At 44.9% G+C, this 17,009-nt stretch overlaps 1 protein-coding gene across 1 annotated transcript in view; it reads right to left on the bottom strand.

Annotated features, from left to right (window-relative positions):
- The window catches only part of LOC117518165 (gamma-aminobutyric acid receptor subunit gamma-3-like), an 88,065-nt gene that overhangs the window by 61,392 nt on the left and 9,664 nt on the right, over positions 1 to 17,009 (bottom strand). The window contains exon 3 of the mRNA XM_034179224.1: positions 1,940 to 2,077. Coding sequence (XP_034035115.1) covers positions 1,940 to 2,077 — 138 coding nt within the window. The remainder of the gene's footprint in view (positions 1 to 1,939; positions 2,078 to 17,009) is intronic.

The raw sequence follows: 17,009 nt of genomic DNA, 5'->3' as shown, positions 1-17,009 counted from the left end.
AAGGGCAAAACCCAAATCAGGAAAACTAATTCTGAAAGCTGTTGTGTGGGCCGCTGAAGAGGAGGTACTGCTGGCCCACCACCAACAGAGGGCGCCCTGCCTGGAGTGCGGGCTCCAGGCACCAGAGGGCGCTGCCGCATCATGGGAGTAGCCTGGGTGACAGCTGTCACCCATCACCAGACACAGCTGTTCTACTCAGCACCGAGGTATATCAGGAGGACGGCGTCTCCACCTCAGTGCCGAGATATCGCCTTGAGATAGAGGTAAACTACTCTGCAGCATATTCTGTATATTTGATAATACGTGTTAAACCTTTCAGGACAGCTGACTACCGAAAGCCAATTGCTTGGATAAGTACTCACCTTCCTGTTTTAACGTGACGAGAGGTGGAGGCGGCTTCTTCCCTCTCCGTGTTACTGGGTGCAGCCGCATCCACACCTGTGTGTTTGTTGCTCTCTCTTGCCAGCAGTACCGGATCCGACGAGCGGAGGCAGTGGCCACCTGGGACTTCGGGACTTGGCGGTTCCAGTATTTCCAGGGTTCGGTGGCAGAGGAGATCTGGGTGGTTCCGGTTCGACTCGGACGGACGTCTCCTACCTTCGAGCCTGCCCACACGACACCAGCAGAATTCGGCTTAATCCCAAATTGTTGATTGTTGTATTGGTTGTGCTCGTTTCACAACAGTAAAACTTGTTATTTACCTTCTCCATTGTCCGTTCATTTGCGCCCCCTGTTGTGGGTCCGTGTTCCTACACTTTCACAACAAAAGCTCCAAATTCAGCTTCATACAAAGTTGGACCCCAAATGCAAATTGGAACTGGTTTTGGTTTCCTTCCCTGCTCGGCTTATATGATTTGAACTGAATTGGAATGTAGATTTTCCTTACAGCTGATAAACATAGAAACATTTGTGTGTTACAAATATGTAAATGACTGTAATCAGTGATTGGAAGTCACGTTTCTGCTCATTTAGTTCCGTTCTTCAACGGATGTGATTTGTGTCACACAAAACTCAGACCAAGCATACATGTGCTTAAAAAGTCACTCACTGCAGGGAAGAAAGCAACAGCTACGGCAGAGACCGCTGTGTTTGTCAAGTATTTCTGTTTTTGCACACTCAGGGTCAGGTCAGGCCTGAAAACACGCCTGTCACATCATCCACCATGCTACAGAACCACATTAGCTACTGGATGGCAACCACTCACACAGACAACCAGTCCATGATGATGAAGATGAAACGAAGGTGGACATTTCAGCAAGAAAATGATCCCAAACACACAGACGAGGAAACTCTCAAATGGTTTAAGAGAATGAAAATAAAGCTGCTGGAATGGACCAGCCAATCACCTGACATGAATCCAACAGAACATCTATGGAAAGAACTAAAGATCAGAGTTCATAGAAGAGGCCCACTGAACCTTCAAGATTTGAAGAGTTTGTGCGATAGAGTGGGACAAAATCACACCTGAGCAATGCATGTGAGTAGTTTCTCCACACAGGAGGTGTCTTGAAGACGTTATTACCAATAAACGCTTTTGTACAAAGCATTACATTCCAGTAAGTGTACTCAGTACTTTTTATCTCTGTCATTCCATTTTATTACACTTATTTGTTTTGGTTTCTTTGCATGTATTACTTTGGTTGTTACCGACATCTGATGAAAATTTCATGTCTGTAGGGCCTTTAGAAATATATTTACTGGGAAAAATGGTGACGTGTTCAATATTTATTTTACCTGCTGTATGATCATATTTATGTTTTTCAGGTGTGGTACGACAGACAATCTGGGCCTGTGCACAACACACTCAATATAATCACCTGCACCTAATCTGATGGATTCTGGTTGGCAAAATTAAAAATCCATATTGTTTTTCGATAGTAATCTTGTTGGCAGCACGGCTCAAATGTTAAGAAGAAACAGAGGAAGATTTACAGCTTACCTGCTGTCGTCTTTATTATGTCCATAGTGTTCCTCAGGCCCATAAAATCAAACTGATAGAGTAGCCAGGACTTTTGGTCAGCTGCCTCCACAGAATTTGCCCTCCACTTGTAAATCATCTCATCTTGTGGGTACCCATCTGCAATTAGACAGAGGAAAGTGTGTGCGTGACTCCGTGTGCCACAGGGATGGATACCGTGTGCAGAAAGACCTAAGGCCACCCAGAGCAACATTTGTCTTATGCTGGAGGCAGACTAATGAAAGGACAGCCTGGAATGAAGACAGAGGCAGAAGAAAAAGTAGATTAAAAAAGAATTTATGAAAATAATGCGCTGAATCCGTCTTGATGTTGGATCTGACCTTCATACAATACACATGGAGCCTGGGAGCATTTTTAACATCAATCACACGAGGGTAATGACGGCTTTAATGAGACCATTTCTATAACTCTCTATCGTCTATCACTCTGCAGCCTGATGCTTTTCTCTGCGAAGCAGACATGTGACTATTTCAAGAAGAAAAGCAAATCACAATCAGGTTGCCTGACAGCATTTAGTGTCACAGACTTTGAATTAACACAAACATCAACTGTGAGGGAGGATGTTGACCCAACTGCTAATTGTTTTCTCACACACTTGACAAATAAATTCTATTAACATTTGACACTTTTTTCTCTTTTATTATGAATGATATCATTAAAGATTCAACAATCCCAAATATAAAGTGGCAAATAACTGTCCAGAACAGAGTCTGTAACTCAGTCAACTTTATTGAATGGCAACACTGGACTGACAGCAATCTGAAAAAACATTTGATTTACAGTAAGTGAGTAATTCACAGACAACATATTAGACTGACAGGTGTAACGCAATATACCATCCCTGGCGAGCATCAGCCCACCTAATTTTTTAAATGAACACACTTTAAATAATTAATATTTATATATTATATTTATAGAATAGAGCCTTTATTGTCATTGTATATATATATATACAGTGATGCCGGCGTTACTCTAATCTGACCACTTTTTTTTAGTAACGAGTAATCTAACGCGTTAATCTTTCCAAATCAGTAATCAGATTAAAGTTACTTCTCCATGTCACTGTGCGTTACTATTATTTTTCATTGTGGGTCGATAGCAGCATTAAACTTGGTCCGTGGGCAGGAGGTCGGGGTTCGACTGAACTGCCCACTTTAAGTGAGCTGTGAGCTTTTAATCCGCGGTTTTTTTGCAGCTGCTCGACTCGTCGTCACCTCTTAAAGCGCGGTGATCAGCACACCTGCACTGAGCTTTACAAAGACATTTTTATACTTTTTTCCCTCCTTTATTTAGAATTCTGAGCTGAGCCGCTCCGTATCTGGTCGTTAAAAACAGCTGATCCTCCGCGACGCGTCAACAACTAACACTATTAAAAGTGTTAATGCACCTAAACTCTCTTTCTGAGGACCACATGATGTGAAAACGCAATAAAACTTTCTTACCTGTAAATCTGGTCCTGTTTTCTGCATAAATAAATGTTATCCATTCTTTGTGCTCAAACACCAAAGCAGGGGCGAATCCAGATGGAATGGGGGCGTGGGGCCACAACACCCCTAGATTAAAGGTCCAGTTGTGAAGCCGTTTTTTACTACAACTACTAATATTGCTTAAAATAATAATAATTTCGACAAGAAAAATGTTTATAGAGAATTTAAATGTTAGAAAAATGTTAGAATTTAATAGTTACATTTATAAACAATGTAGGTTCGAAATTGCAAGTTTTACTGTTACAGTGCTGTCAACAGTTAAATATGAGGTCAAGAAAGAGGTCTTTATTTTACTTTTTATAAAACAAGTATTTATTTTCATTGAAGTCAAGAAAGGGTGACTATAAAGTGAGTTTTGGCAAAACAGGTATCTGTCATGTTGAGGTGGCAGAGGGTTGTTTTCGGCAGCTGGGAAAAGTAACTAAAAAAGTAACTAGTAATCTAACTTAGTTACTTTTACAATTGAGTAATCAGTAAAGTAACTAAGTTACTTTTTCAAGGAGTAATCAGTAATTGGATTACTTTTTCAAAGTAACTGTGGCAACACTGTATATATATATATATATATATATATATATATATATATATATATATATATATATATATACGAGGTCTGTCCATAAAGTATAGGTCCTTTTTATTTTTTTCAAAAACTATATGGATTTCATTCATATGTTTTTACGTCAGACATGCTTGAACCCTCGTGCGCATGCGTGAGTTTTTCCACGCCTGTCGGTGACGTCATTCGCCTGTGAGCACTCCTTGTGGGAGGAGTCATCCAGCCCCTCGTCGGAATTCCTTTGTCTGAGAAGTTGCTGAGAGACTGGCGCGTTGTTTGATCAAATTTTTTTCTAAACCTGTGAGACACATCGAAGTGGACACGGTTCGAAAAATTAAGCTGGTTTTCAGTGAAAATTTTAACGGCTGATGAGAGATTTTGAGGTGATTCTGTCGCTTTAAGGACTTTTCACGGTGCGAGACGTCGCGCAGCGCTCTCAGGCGGCGTCGTCAGCCTGTTCAAGCTGAAAACCTCCACATTTCAGGCTCTATTGATCCAGGACGTCGTGAGAGAACAGAGAAGTTTCAGAAGAAGTCGGTTTCAGCATTTTATCCGGATATTCCACTGTTAAAGGAGATTTTTTTTTAATGAAAGACGTGCGGACGGATCCGCGCGTCGGGACGCAGCCGACGCGGTGCGGCGGCACAGGAAAAACACCTCCGTGTTGATAACCATTTGTAAAATCCAGGCGGCTTTTGATGGCTTTCAGTGGAGTGAGTATATGACAAATTGTTTAACAGGCAGGACATGTTCCAACTTGTCCTTAAGGCTTTCAAGAGAGGTGTTTTTCCTGTGGCGGAGCGTCGCTGCGGCTGCGTCCCGACGCGCGGATCCGTCGGGACGGAATTCCGACGAGGGGCTGGACGACTCCTCCCACAAGGAGTGCTCACAGGCGAATGACGTCACCGACAGGCGTGGAAAAACTCACGCATGCGCACGAGGGTTCAAGCATGTCTGACATAAAAACATATGAATGAAATCCATATAGTTTTTGAAAAAAATAAAAAGGACCGTTACTTTATTGACAGCCCTCGTATATAGACACAATGAAACATGTCCTCTGCATTTAACCCTAATTACAGTTAAACCCAATCCAACCACGAGGAGCAGTGAGCAGCCACAGTCCGGCTCCTGGGGACCAACTCCAGATGTAGAGACGCTGCCTTGGTCAGGGGCAGAGAAAGGAGCAGACCCTAAATAAGCATTATTATGAAAATTCAGTAGGTATATCTTATATATTAGATTCCAACTCTGAGGAGGAACTATGCTAGTATACAAAGGTATATCTAAATTATGATTATGATTGTGGGAGGAAACCCACGCAGACATGGAGAGAACATACAAATTCCACACAGAAAGGGCAGGAAGCGATCCCACAACCTTCTTGCTGTGAGGCAACAGTGACACAGTCATATCCGAGAAGCTGATGGGAAAATTCCAGTTATACAGCTTCATGATGAAATCGTGCAGAGAAGGAGCTTGTTTAAAAAAAAAAAAAAAAGAAAACAACTTGAAAGTTCAGCTGCCAGAAGGCACATCAGAGATGCAAGCCTAGATTTGATCTGTTTTGTTGGAAGAACATTTGTCTCTGTTCTACTCCACTATCAAGCGAGGAGTAGTGATGTAAAATTCAAAACTTGCACTATGCATAATTTCTACAGTCGCAGGCACAGACACCTATAACTTGTTCAGGGTTGTCTGGGTGTCTTGGTGGCTTTCCTCACTCGTCTCCTTCTTGCAAAGCCCCTTAGTTTTTGAGAACTGTCTGCTCCACCACAGAGTGTCATACTCTTTGTATTTCTACATAATTGATGGAAATAAAAACCAAGACATATTTAGTGTCTTGGAAATGTTGATGTATCCATCCCCTGACTTGTCTGAAGAAGATTGGATGTAAAAGTGATAGTTTGTATGTTATACTAAGTTGGGCACTTACTTATTCACACCATCATTTTGGATTATCATTTTGGAACACACACACACACACACCAGAGTATAAGTTGCACCTAATTTCTGTATTATCAGCTCTTTAATTTGGAATTCTGTGCATTGCTGTTATGTACATTTTATGATTAGCATTTCTTCTTTTGTTATTGGAGTTTATTTTGTTTAGTGTTTTGATTCCTGGGAAAGTCCTGTGTAAATACTCATTATAACTGGTATAATTAACAATGAATGTGCAATTTTTTAGTACATAAATCACTCCGGAGTACAAGTGGCAGGATGTCCCTAACTAATAAAAAACCATAACTTATACTCCAGAAAATATGGTGTACTGTATTTTCTGGCTCTCTGAGCCACTGCAGTTTGCTTTTGGAATACAGTCTTCCATGAAGACAACTTTTACTGAGGTGAAACTGATGAGGCAATGGGTGGACACTGGCTCTGTACCCCAGTGTGCCGGACTGATCTCCCAATGCCCTGCCTGTGGCGCCAGTGACTGTGTGCTCACCTCAATGATGCATTCTGTTTTAGATGCTATTCTGTTTTTTCTGTTTCTTCAGCTTGGCAAAATTTTGTAAAAACCTTGTAACTGTTAGAATGGCCAAAGCAGTGGTTCACCCTACTGAGTCTGTTCTGCTTGAGGTTTCTTCCTCAATATCATCAGAGGGAGTTTTTCCTTACCACTGTCACCTGTGCGCTTGCTTAGGGCCCCTTCATACATAAGACGACATTGGGAGAAAGAAGCAGAAACCAGAAGAAAATCCGTGAACGAAATCCACTGTTATGTGTTAGGGGGTTTGGCTGGACATTTTGGTGCTGTTTTCTTTTCTTTGCTCTCCACGTGGTATGCAAACTGTTTTTTTCTGTGGAGAAGGTGCTGGCGGAAGAGTCCTTCACCCTCATCAGAACTATTGGCTGCACCTGTGGAGGATGTTCACGTGCAGGCCTAACGACTTGCAGCACCTGTGGATGATGCTCACGTGCAAACTTAAAGACTTTCAGCTGAAGCAAATAATGAGATGGTGTTCTGCATTTAAGCCATGAGTGATTCGAGCAGAATTGCTGGGAACTCGACCTTGTGACGTTCGTTTGTGAGACACTGAGGACCGCGCCAGGGCTTGACACATCGTGCCTGTGAAGGAGGACGGGTGAGGGACACATGCTGTCAGCACACATCAGAGGTGATGATTGTCTGAATAATTGTTAATAGTAATTTGGTATTTTGTTACGCAATATATTTGAACATTGATGAGAATTGTGCAGTTTGCTCCTCACTGTCGTGGCGTACAGATTGATGATCCTCCACCTGTTGTGAGAAGCTGCTCATTTACATAAAGTTTAAATTCAGACCTGAATGTGTTGCTGATAGTGTGTGCCTCTGAAAGATATTTGTTGTAGCTCTGTTGACTTACCTCACCTTTTCCGTCCTTCACAGAGTCAGTTTGTCGTATCCACCTGGGGGGTGTTCAGCGGTGAATCTCAGTCCAGAAGCTCCGGGCTTTGATCCATTTGGGCGCTGGAGAGCGCGCCGTCCGTCACCTCGCCAGACAACTGAACATTTATGTTGTACACAAATTATTGCACAGGAGGGAAATAAATTTGTTTTGTTTTTGGAACCGCTTTGTGGTTATTTAGCGCTGAGCCCTTGTCAGATGCTGGTTCGGTTCTCTGACCCGCGTCAGCACATAACATCCACAAAACATTTCACCTGCTTTTGGGTGGGACACACAGTCGGACAGGTATGCATGATTCTGTGGCGACGGTTTTGTACACGCTCGTGTCCATGCGCACGAACACAGTGCGAGAATGCGGAGCAAAAAATTAAAAATCACCACACTTTATAATACTTAATTCCTGTCATAAAGAGCAGACGTAGCCTCCGTCTTGACGTACACCAGGAAGTAATGAAAAGACATGGATTACTGTTCTCCCTTTTATGTTTTACATGAATTACTTGATGCACTCATCTCATGAAGAGTCGGCCGAGTCCCGTCTCATGAAGAGCCAGCTCTCGTGCCACACATCACATGATGCAACACATCAGACGGTATGGCGTGTCCAGTGCGCAGTGACCTGTCGGGGGCCAAGTTGCAAATGTGATATGTCTTTTAATTACAGTGGTCCCTCGCTATAACGCGGTTCACCTTTCGCAACCTCGCAGTTTTGCGGATTTTTTTACTGCAATTTTGCATGCTTTTTTTTTAACAACGCATTGTGTTCTGAGTCCTTATCAGGCGGGCCGGTCGCGGCACCAGTCGGCATCACCGCGATTGCTCTCACTGCCTCTGATGCGCTTACTGAGTCTGCGGGCTTGGTAAATGCAGCAGCGGGCCACTCACACCACCGTCCTGTCTGCTGTGCGGAGCTGCGCCAAATCTGGCAACAGGTCCAGAGACAACGCTCGCTGTTTTGATGCTGATGTTGACTGCAGCCACAGAGCTCCATGGCCACCCAGAGAGGACTTGGATTCTTTGCGGGTCCCACATCTGTACCTCCGGAGGCAGTGAGCGAAGGGAGAGCATGCGCATTGTGTTTTGCATGTGTCTGTTTATAATCTTCTCGCCCAGAAGAAAAAAGAGTGTTTACACAGGAGAGAAAAGTAAGAAAATGTTAATGCCTGTTTGAGAAAAGTGTATAAAGTGTGTAGTGAGGGGTTTTACAGCCTTAAAACATCTATAATAATTGCAAAAAATAGGGCTGACTACTTCACAAATGAAGCGTCCAACCCCTCTCCAGGAGTTGGGTACCAGAGCCCAAGCTATGCGTGGAGGTGAGCCCGACTATCTCTAGTTAGTATCTCTCAACCTCCCGCACAAGCTCAGGCTCCTTACCCCCCAGCGAGGTGGCATTCCACGTCCCAACAGCCAGGGGCTGTGAGCGTGGACCGGGCCACCGGGCCACCCGCCCTCGACCGCCACCCAATCCTCTCTGCACCCGACCCCCATAGCCCCCTCTGCAGGTGGTGAACCCACAGGAGGGCGGGCCCACGTCGCTCTTTCGGGCTGAGCCAGGCCGGGCCCCATGGGCTAAGGCCCGACCACCAGGCGCTCGCGCGCAAGCCCCAACCCCAGCCCTGGCTCCAGGGTGGGGCCCCGGCTCCACCATACCTGGCGATGCCTCGGTCCTTGATGTTTTTTACTGGTTCTGAGCTGCCCTTAGTCTGACCCATCACCTAGGACCTGTTTGCCTTGAGAGACCCTACAAGGGGCACAAAGCCCCCGACAACATAGCTCCTAGGATCATCCGGGTACGCAAACTCCCCCCACCACGATAAGGTGGCAGCTAGAGGGGGAGAGCTGTCTCAGCTGTCATGGCCTACGGGCTGAGCGGCAGTGCAGAGTACCCAACCTTCTTGGAGTCCCTGGGAGGGGTACTAGATAGCGCTCCGACTGGGGACTCCATTGTTCTCCTGGGGGATTTCAACGCCCACGTGAGCGGCAACAGTGAGACCTGGAGGGGGTGATCAGGAAGCACGGCCTCCCCGATCTGAACCCGAGTGGTGTTCAGTTGTAGGACTTCTGTGCTAGTCACAGTTTGTCCATCACGAACACCATGTTCGAGCACAAAGGTGTCCATAAGTGCACGTGGCACCAGGACACCCTGAGTCGGAGGTCGATGATCGACTTTGTAGTTGTATCATCTGACCTTTGGCCACGTGTCTCGGACACTCGAGTGAAGAGAGGGTCAGAGCTGTCGACCGATCACCACCTGGTGGTGAGTTGGATCCGCTGAGAGGGGAGGAAGCCGGTCAGACCTGGCAGTCCCAAACGTATCATAAGGGTCTGCTGGGAACAACCTGCGGAACACTCTGTCAGCAAGGTCTTCAACTCCCACCTCAGGGAGCGCTTCTCCCAGATCCCAGGGGAGGTTGGATACATGGAGTCTGAGTGGACCAGAGTGTTCTCCACCTCCATTGTCAATGCAGCCGCTCGTAGCTGTGGTCACAAGGTCTCTGTTGCCTCTGGTGCCTGTCGCGGCGGCAATCCCTGAACCCGGTGGTGGACGCCGGAAGTAAGGGATGCCGTCAAGCTGAAGAAGGAGTCCTACTTATCTTTGTTGGTAGGTGGGACCCCGGAGGCAGCTGACAGGTACCGGCAGGCCAAGTGTGCTGCAGACCGTGCGCTCACAGAGGCAAAAACTTGGGTCTGGGAGGAGTTCGGGGAGGCCATGGAGGAGGACTATCGGTTGGCCTCGAAGAGATTCTGGCAAACCATCCGATGCCTCAGGAGGTGGAAGCTGTTGACCCTGACAGAGGATGTTGTCGGGCGGTGGAAGGAATACTTCAATTCAATCCTCAATCCCATCGTCACGTCTTCCGAAGAGGAAGCAGAGACTGGGGACTCAGAGGCGGACTCATCCATTACCCAGGCCGAAGTCACCGAGGTGGTTAGAAAGCTCCTTGGTGGCAAGGCTCCTGGGGTGGATGAAGTCCGTCCTGAGTACCTTAAGTCTCTGGATGTTGTGGGACTGTCATATTGCGGCATTTTGGGATTATCTTTCATTGCTATGCTGATGATACTCGGTTATACATGCGGATGACTGCTCATAATCTCATCCACATAAAATCCTTAGAAGATTGCCTTGCATCAGTGAAAAGCTGGATGTCTAGCGATTTCCTACTTTTAAACTCTGATAAGACTGAAATGATGGTTCTTGGTCCAGTGAGACATCGGCATCAATTTGACCTGCTAACGCTTAGTCTAGGCTCGTGTGCCATACATCACACTGACAAAGTGAGGAACATTGGGGTAATTTTTGATCCGACGTTGTCCTTTGACCTCGACATTAGAGCTATTATGAGGACTGCTTTCTTCCATCTGCAAAATATAGCAAAGAATCGTCCCATCCTGTCTATGGCTGATGCTGAGCGACCTGATTCATGCATTTGTTTCTTCTACAATCCCAATTCCATTGAAGTTGGGATGTTGTGTGAAATGTAAAAAAACAAACAAACAGAATAATTAAAATAAAAAACACAATAATTTGCAAGTCCTCTTCAACCTATATTCAACTGAATACACCACAAAGAAAAGATATTTAAAGTTCAAACTGATAAACTTTATTGTTTTGTGCAACTATTTGTTCATTTTGAAATGGATGCCTGCAACACGTTTCAAAAAAGCTGGGACAGTGGTATGTTTACCACTGTGTTACATCACCTTTCCTTCTAAAAACACTCAATAAGCATTGGGGAACTGAGGACACTAATTGTGAGTGTCATGATTAAGTATAAAAGGAGCATCCCCAAAATTCTCAGCTGTTCGCAAGCAAAGATGGGGCAAGGATCACCACTTTGTGAACAACTGCATGAAAAAAACAGTCCAACAGTTTAAGAACAATGTTTCTCAATATTTAATTGCAAGGGATTTAGGGATCATCTACAGTCCACAATATAATCAGAAGATTCAGAGAATCTGGAGAACCTTCTACACGCAAGTGGCAGGCTGAAAACCAACACTGAGTGCCCGTGACCTTTGATCCCTCAGGTGGCACTGTTGCCATCCAAGCAACATCTTTTTCAGGGATGTCCCTGCTTATTTCAGCAAGACAATGACAGGCCAAATTCTGCACATGTTACAACAGCGTGGCTTCGTAGTAAAAGAGGGCGGGTATTAGACTGGCCTGCCTGCAGTCCAGACGTGTTGTCCATTAAAATTGTGTGGCACATTATGAAGCGCAAAATATGACAACGGAGATCCCAGACTGCTGAACAACTGAAGTCGTACATCAAGCAAGAATAGGAAACAATTCCACCTACAAAGCTTCAACAATTAGTGTCCTCAGTTCCCAAATGCTTATTGAGTGTTGCTTGAAGGAAAGGTGAAGCAACAGAGTGGTTAATCCAGTGAGATATGCAATATGCTGATAAATGTTCCATAGGCATGCAAGCAGTGTGCTGTTTTGTTGTTGTATTTATTGATTTTTGAGAAAGAAATGTTTGCAGAGCACTTGAAGTCCAAGACAAATTTCTTTCGGGGACAATAAAGTATATCGTATTGTAAACACACCATCAAGGGCATGTCCTCTTCAGCATAAGGCAACATGACCTCTTCAAGTATTCTGACATATCCAAACTGATCCATGATACCTGGTATGCGATATATAGGCCCAACACCATAGTAGGAGAAACATGCCCATATCATGATGTTTGCACCACCATGCTTCACTGTCTTCACTGTGAACTGTGGCTTGAATTCAGATTTTGGGGGTCATATCACAAACTGTCTGCGGCCCTTGGACCCCAAAAAAACAATTTCACTCTCATCAGTCCACAAAATATTCCTCCATTTCTCTTTAGGCCATTTGATGTGTTCTTTGGCAGATTGTAACCTCTTCTGCACGTCTTTTATTTAACAGAGGGACTTTGTGGGGGATTCTTGCAAATAAATTAGCTTCACACAGGCGTCTTCTAACTGTCACAGCACTTACAGGTAACTCCAGACTGTCTTTGATCATCCTGGAGCTGATCAATAGGTGAACCTTTGCCATTCTGGTTATTCTTCTATCCATTTTGATGGTTGTTTTCCGTTTTCTTCCACGCGTCTCTGTTTTTTTGTCCATTTTAAAGTATTGGAGACCCTTGTAGATGAACGCACCTGCGTATAAGTTTTCCCTCTCCAATAAACTTTTTAATCAAACTACGGTGTTCTTCTGAACAATTTCTTGAACGTCCTATTTTCCTCAGTTTGTCAAAGAGAAAAGCATGTTCAACAGGTGCTGGCTTCATCCTTACATAGGGGACACCTGATTCATACCTGTTTGTTCCACAAAATTGACAAACTCACTCACTGAATGCCACACTACTATTATTGTGAACACCCCCTTTTCTACTTTTTTACTATTAGCCCAATTTCATAGCCTTAAGAGTGTGCATACCATGAATGCTTGGTCTTGTTGGATTTGTGAGAATCTACTGAATCTACTGGTACCTTGTTTCCCATGTAACAATAAGAAATATACTCAAAACCTGGATTAATCTTTTTAGTCACATTGCACTACTATTATTCTGAACACTACTGTATATGATGTTGACGTAGAAAACCACTCTGTTGCTTAGAATTAGTTCATTGTGGCCATGTTCATGTAAATGGGGAATCTTCTTCACAGACTAAAGTTAATTAATGAGTTCCACAAGGTTCTGTGCTAGGACCAATTTTATTCACTTTATACATGCTTCCCTTAGGCAGTATTATTAGATGGTATTGCTTAAATTTTCATTGTTACGCAGATGATACCCAGCTTTATCTATCCATGAAGCCAGAGGACACACACCAATTAGCTAAACTGCAGGATTGTCTTACAGACATAAAGACATGGATGACCTCTAATTTCCTGCTTTTAAACTCAGATAAAACTGAAGTTATTGTACTTGGCCCCACAAATCTTAGAAACATGGTGTCTAACCAGATCCTTACTCTGGATGGCATTACCCTGACCTCTAGTAATACTGTGAGAAATCTTGGAGTCATTTTTGATCAGGATATGTCATTCAAAGCGCATATTAAACAAATATGTAGGACTGCTTTTTTGCATTTACGCAATATCTCTAAAATCAGAAAGGTCTTGTCTTAGAGTGATGCTGAAAAACTAATTCATGCATTTATTTCCTCTAGGCTGGACTATTGTAATTCATTATTATCAGGTTGTCCTAAAAGTTCCCTAAAAAGCCTTCAGTTAATTCAAAATGCTGCAGCTAGAGTACTGACGGGGACTAGAAGGAGAGAGCATATCTCACCCATATTGGCCTCTCTTCATTGGCTTCCTGTTAATTCTAGAATAGAATTTAAAATTCTTCTTCTTACTTATAAGGTTTTGAATAATCAGGTCCCATCTTATCTTAGGGACCTTGTAGTACCATATCACCCCAATAGAGCGCTTCGCTCTCAGACTGCAGGCTTACTTGTAGTTCCTAGGGTTTGTAAGAGTAGAATGGGAGGCAGAGCCTTCAGCTTTCAGGCTCCTCTCCTGTGGAACCAGCTCCCAATTCAGATCAGGGAGACAGACACCCTCTCTACTTTTAAGATTAGGCTTAAAACTTTCCTTTTTGCTAAAGCTTATAGTTAGGGCTGGATCAGGTGACCCTGAACCATCCCTTAGTTATGCTGCTATAGATGTAGACTGCCTGGGGGTTCCCATGATGCACTGTTTCTTTCTCTTTTTGCTCTGTATGCACCACTCTGCATTTAATCATTAGTGATCGATCTCTGCTCCCCTCCACAGCATGTCTTTTTCCTGGTTCTCTCCCTCAGCCCCAACCAGTCCCAGCAGAAGACTGCCCCTCCCTGAGCCTGGTTCTGCTGGAGGTTTCTTCCTGTTAAAAGGGAGTTTTTCCTTCCCACTGTAGCCAAGTGCTTGCTCACAGGGGGTCGTTTTGACCGTTGGGGTTTTACATAATTATTGTATGGCCTTTCCTTACAATATAAAGCGCCTTGGGGCAACTGTTTGTTGTGATTTGGCGCTATATAAAAAAATTGATTGATTGATTGATGTTATTCTTTACATGTGATGATTATACTCAACTGATGTTCCTGAAATAAAACTACATAGATTTTGTTACAACTGATCGTAACATATGTACTTAGGTTTTTTGTCAATTACTCTTAAAAAAACACCAGATAGGCTTATTGTTACTATAGAAGTTGAATATAAACTTGGGATCAAGCAATATTTGGAGCCAAATTTCAAGTCTCTAGGTGCAGCGGTTCTCAAGATATGACATTTTCGTTGATATTTTTGGCCATTTTTGAACCCAATATCTTCACTGGCTCTGTCCATATGAGTTTTTGGAACCAAATGACCCACAATTTGTCCTGCTATGATTTATTCCATGTATATTTCCATATTCCATGCAAACATTTATAGAGTTCCAAATTTTTTGAAATAACACCCCTCCCTAATATAGGAGGTGGTCATGGGGATAGCAGCAGTAATGATAAAAATATGCATAGTTGTATGTAGGTTAAAGGACATATTAACTACGGGTGAATTGCATGGATATATATGCGCAGATGTGTGAGGGTAAATTAAAATTCTCAAGGTGCCTTCAGTGGCTCGGCCACCTTCTCCATGTGCAAGATGGTTATGTTCCAAAAGACCTATTGTGTGGAGAAAAGCACCAATCAGTCACCCTAAACCGCTTTAGAGATGCATGCAAGCTCTTTTACATCCTGGTCTTGGACTTTTAGGCCTTGCTGAAAATCATGAAGTCTGCCAAACCATGAGATTCAACGTGTTAGATGCCACACGATCCAGTGATTCATGCTGCTGAAAAGAAGTACCAAGAAGAAGGCCAGGCACAAGTCAAAACCAACTCCAGATAATAACACTTGTTGGGTGTTCATAGTCTTTCATATAATCAATGATGCCGCCACCAGAAATTTAAGTCTATGTGCAGGCTGCGATAGGTAGAGTGAGACGTGTCCTAACGTGGCTGATTGTGAGGAGATGCTCCTGTCCTCAAACCACAGGCAAAGCTTCACGACACACAGAGGACCTGAAGCCACCGCACAGATGGAAGCGCGCACACAGGGCGCTGCTGCAGCTCCTCCTCCTGCTGTCCTGGTGCCAAATATAGACGTTCCAATGGTCATTCAACGACCCCCCCCCCACCATCCCCTGAAGCATACATAAGTCCCCCGGAGCCGTACGGAGGCTGTGTGGAGACGTGCGCAGACTTCTTGATGCAGTGTTCGCTCGTCTTTGCACAGCGTCCCGTGATGTATGCGTCAGACTCCAGTTGGGTGGCTTATGTAATTAATTTGCTTCGAGGTGAGGCACGCGCCTGGGCTATGGCGCTTTGGGAGCAGAATTCACGGCTCCTAACAACATATACTGGGTTTGTGAGGCAGTTCAGAACAGTCTTTGAGCACCCAAATAGAGGCGAGACCGCTACAACAGTGCTGCTGTCTATGAGAGAGGGGCGTCAGAGCGCAGCTGAGTATGCAGTCGACTTCCGCATCACGGCTGCGAGGTCCGGCTGGAATACGACTGCGCTCTGCGCCGCCTTTGTAAACGGACTGTCGTCGGTCCTGAAGGAGCACCTGGTGGCTAAGGATGAGCCGCGGGATTTGGACGGGCTTATTGATCTAGTTATACGATTAGACAATCGGTTAGAAGAACGCCGTCGGGAGCGAGACGAAGGACGTGGCCGGGCAGGCACCGTCCCTCTCCCTTCCGGGTCCGAAAAGGTTCCGTCCTCCCCACGCTCCACAGCCTCAGCGCTCCGTGTGGCAACAGCTCCCCCTGCTGATGATGCTATGGACACGAGCAGGGCAAAATTAAGAGCTTCTAACAGACAGAGGAGACTGGCCCGCGGGGAGTGCTTTATCTGTGGCTCAAGCGAGCATCAGCAGAGAGACTGCCCCAAGCGGTTAAACATCAATGCCCACCCTTAGAAACTGGGCTAAGGGTGGGCCAAGAAATTCACGTGGGACACACAAGTATTTCTGCACGTCTCCCAGTTACGATCCTGAGTGGGGATCTAACCCTTCAAGCCCCAGCACTGGTGGACATGGGGTCAGAAGGGAATCTGCTGGACAGCAGATGGGCAAGGGAAGTAGGGCTCCCTCTAGTGGCGCTCCCTTCACCACTGAAGGTGCGGGCGCTAGATGGCACCCTTCTCCCTTTAATCACACACAAGACACTACCTGTAACTCTGGTAGTGTCTGGGAATCATCGGGAGGAGATTGAGTTTTATGTGACTCCTTCTACCTCCCGCATAATTTTGGGCTTCCCATGGATGATTAAACACAATCCCCGGATTGATTGGCCGTCTGGGATTGTGGCTCAGTGGAGCGAAACCTGCCACCGGGAATGTTTAGGATCCTCGGTTCCCCCCGGTTTGACTGCTAACGAGGAGGTAAAAGTCCCCCCCAATCTGACGGCGGTGCCTGAGGAGTACCATGATCTTGCTGACGTCTTCAACAAAGATCTGGCACTCACTCTTCCCCCGCACCGGCCGTACGATTGCGCCATTGATCTGATCCCGGGCATTGAGTACCCATCCAGTAGACAGTACAACCTCTCACGTCCAGAGCGCGAA

This window comes from Thalassophryne amazonica, chromosome 10, assembly GCF_902500255.1.
Source record: "Thalassophryne amazonica chromosome 10, fThaAma1.1, whole genome shotgun sequence".
Lineage (NCBI taxonomy): Eukaryota > Metazoa > Chordata > Actinopteri > Batrachoidiformes > Batrachoididae > Thalassophryne > Thalassophryne amazonica.
This window is presented reverse-complemented; position numbering and strand designations above follow the sequence as displayed.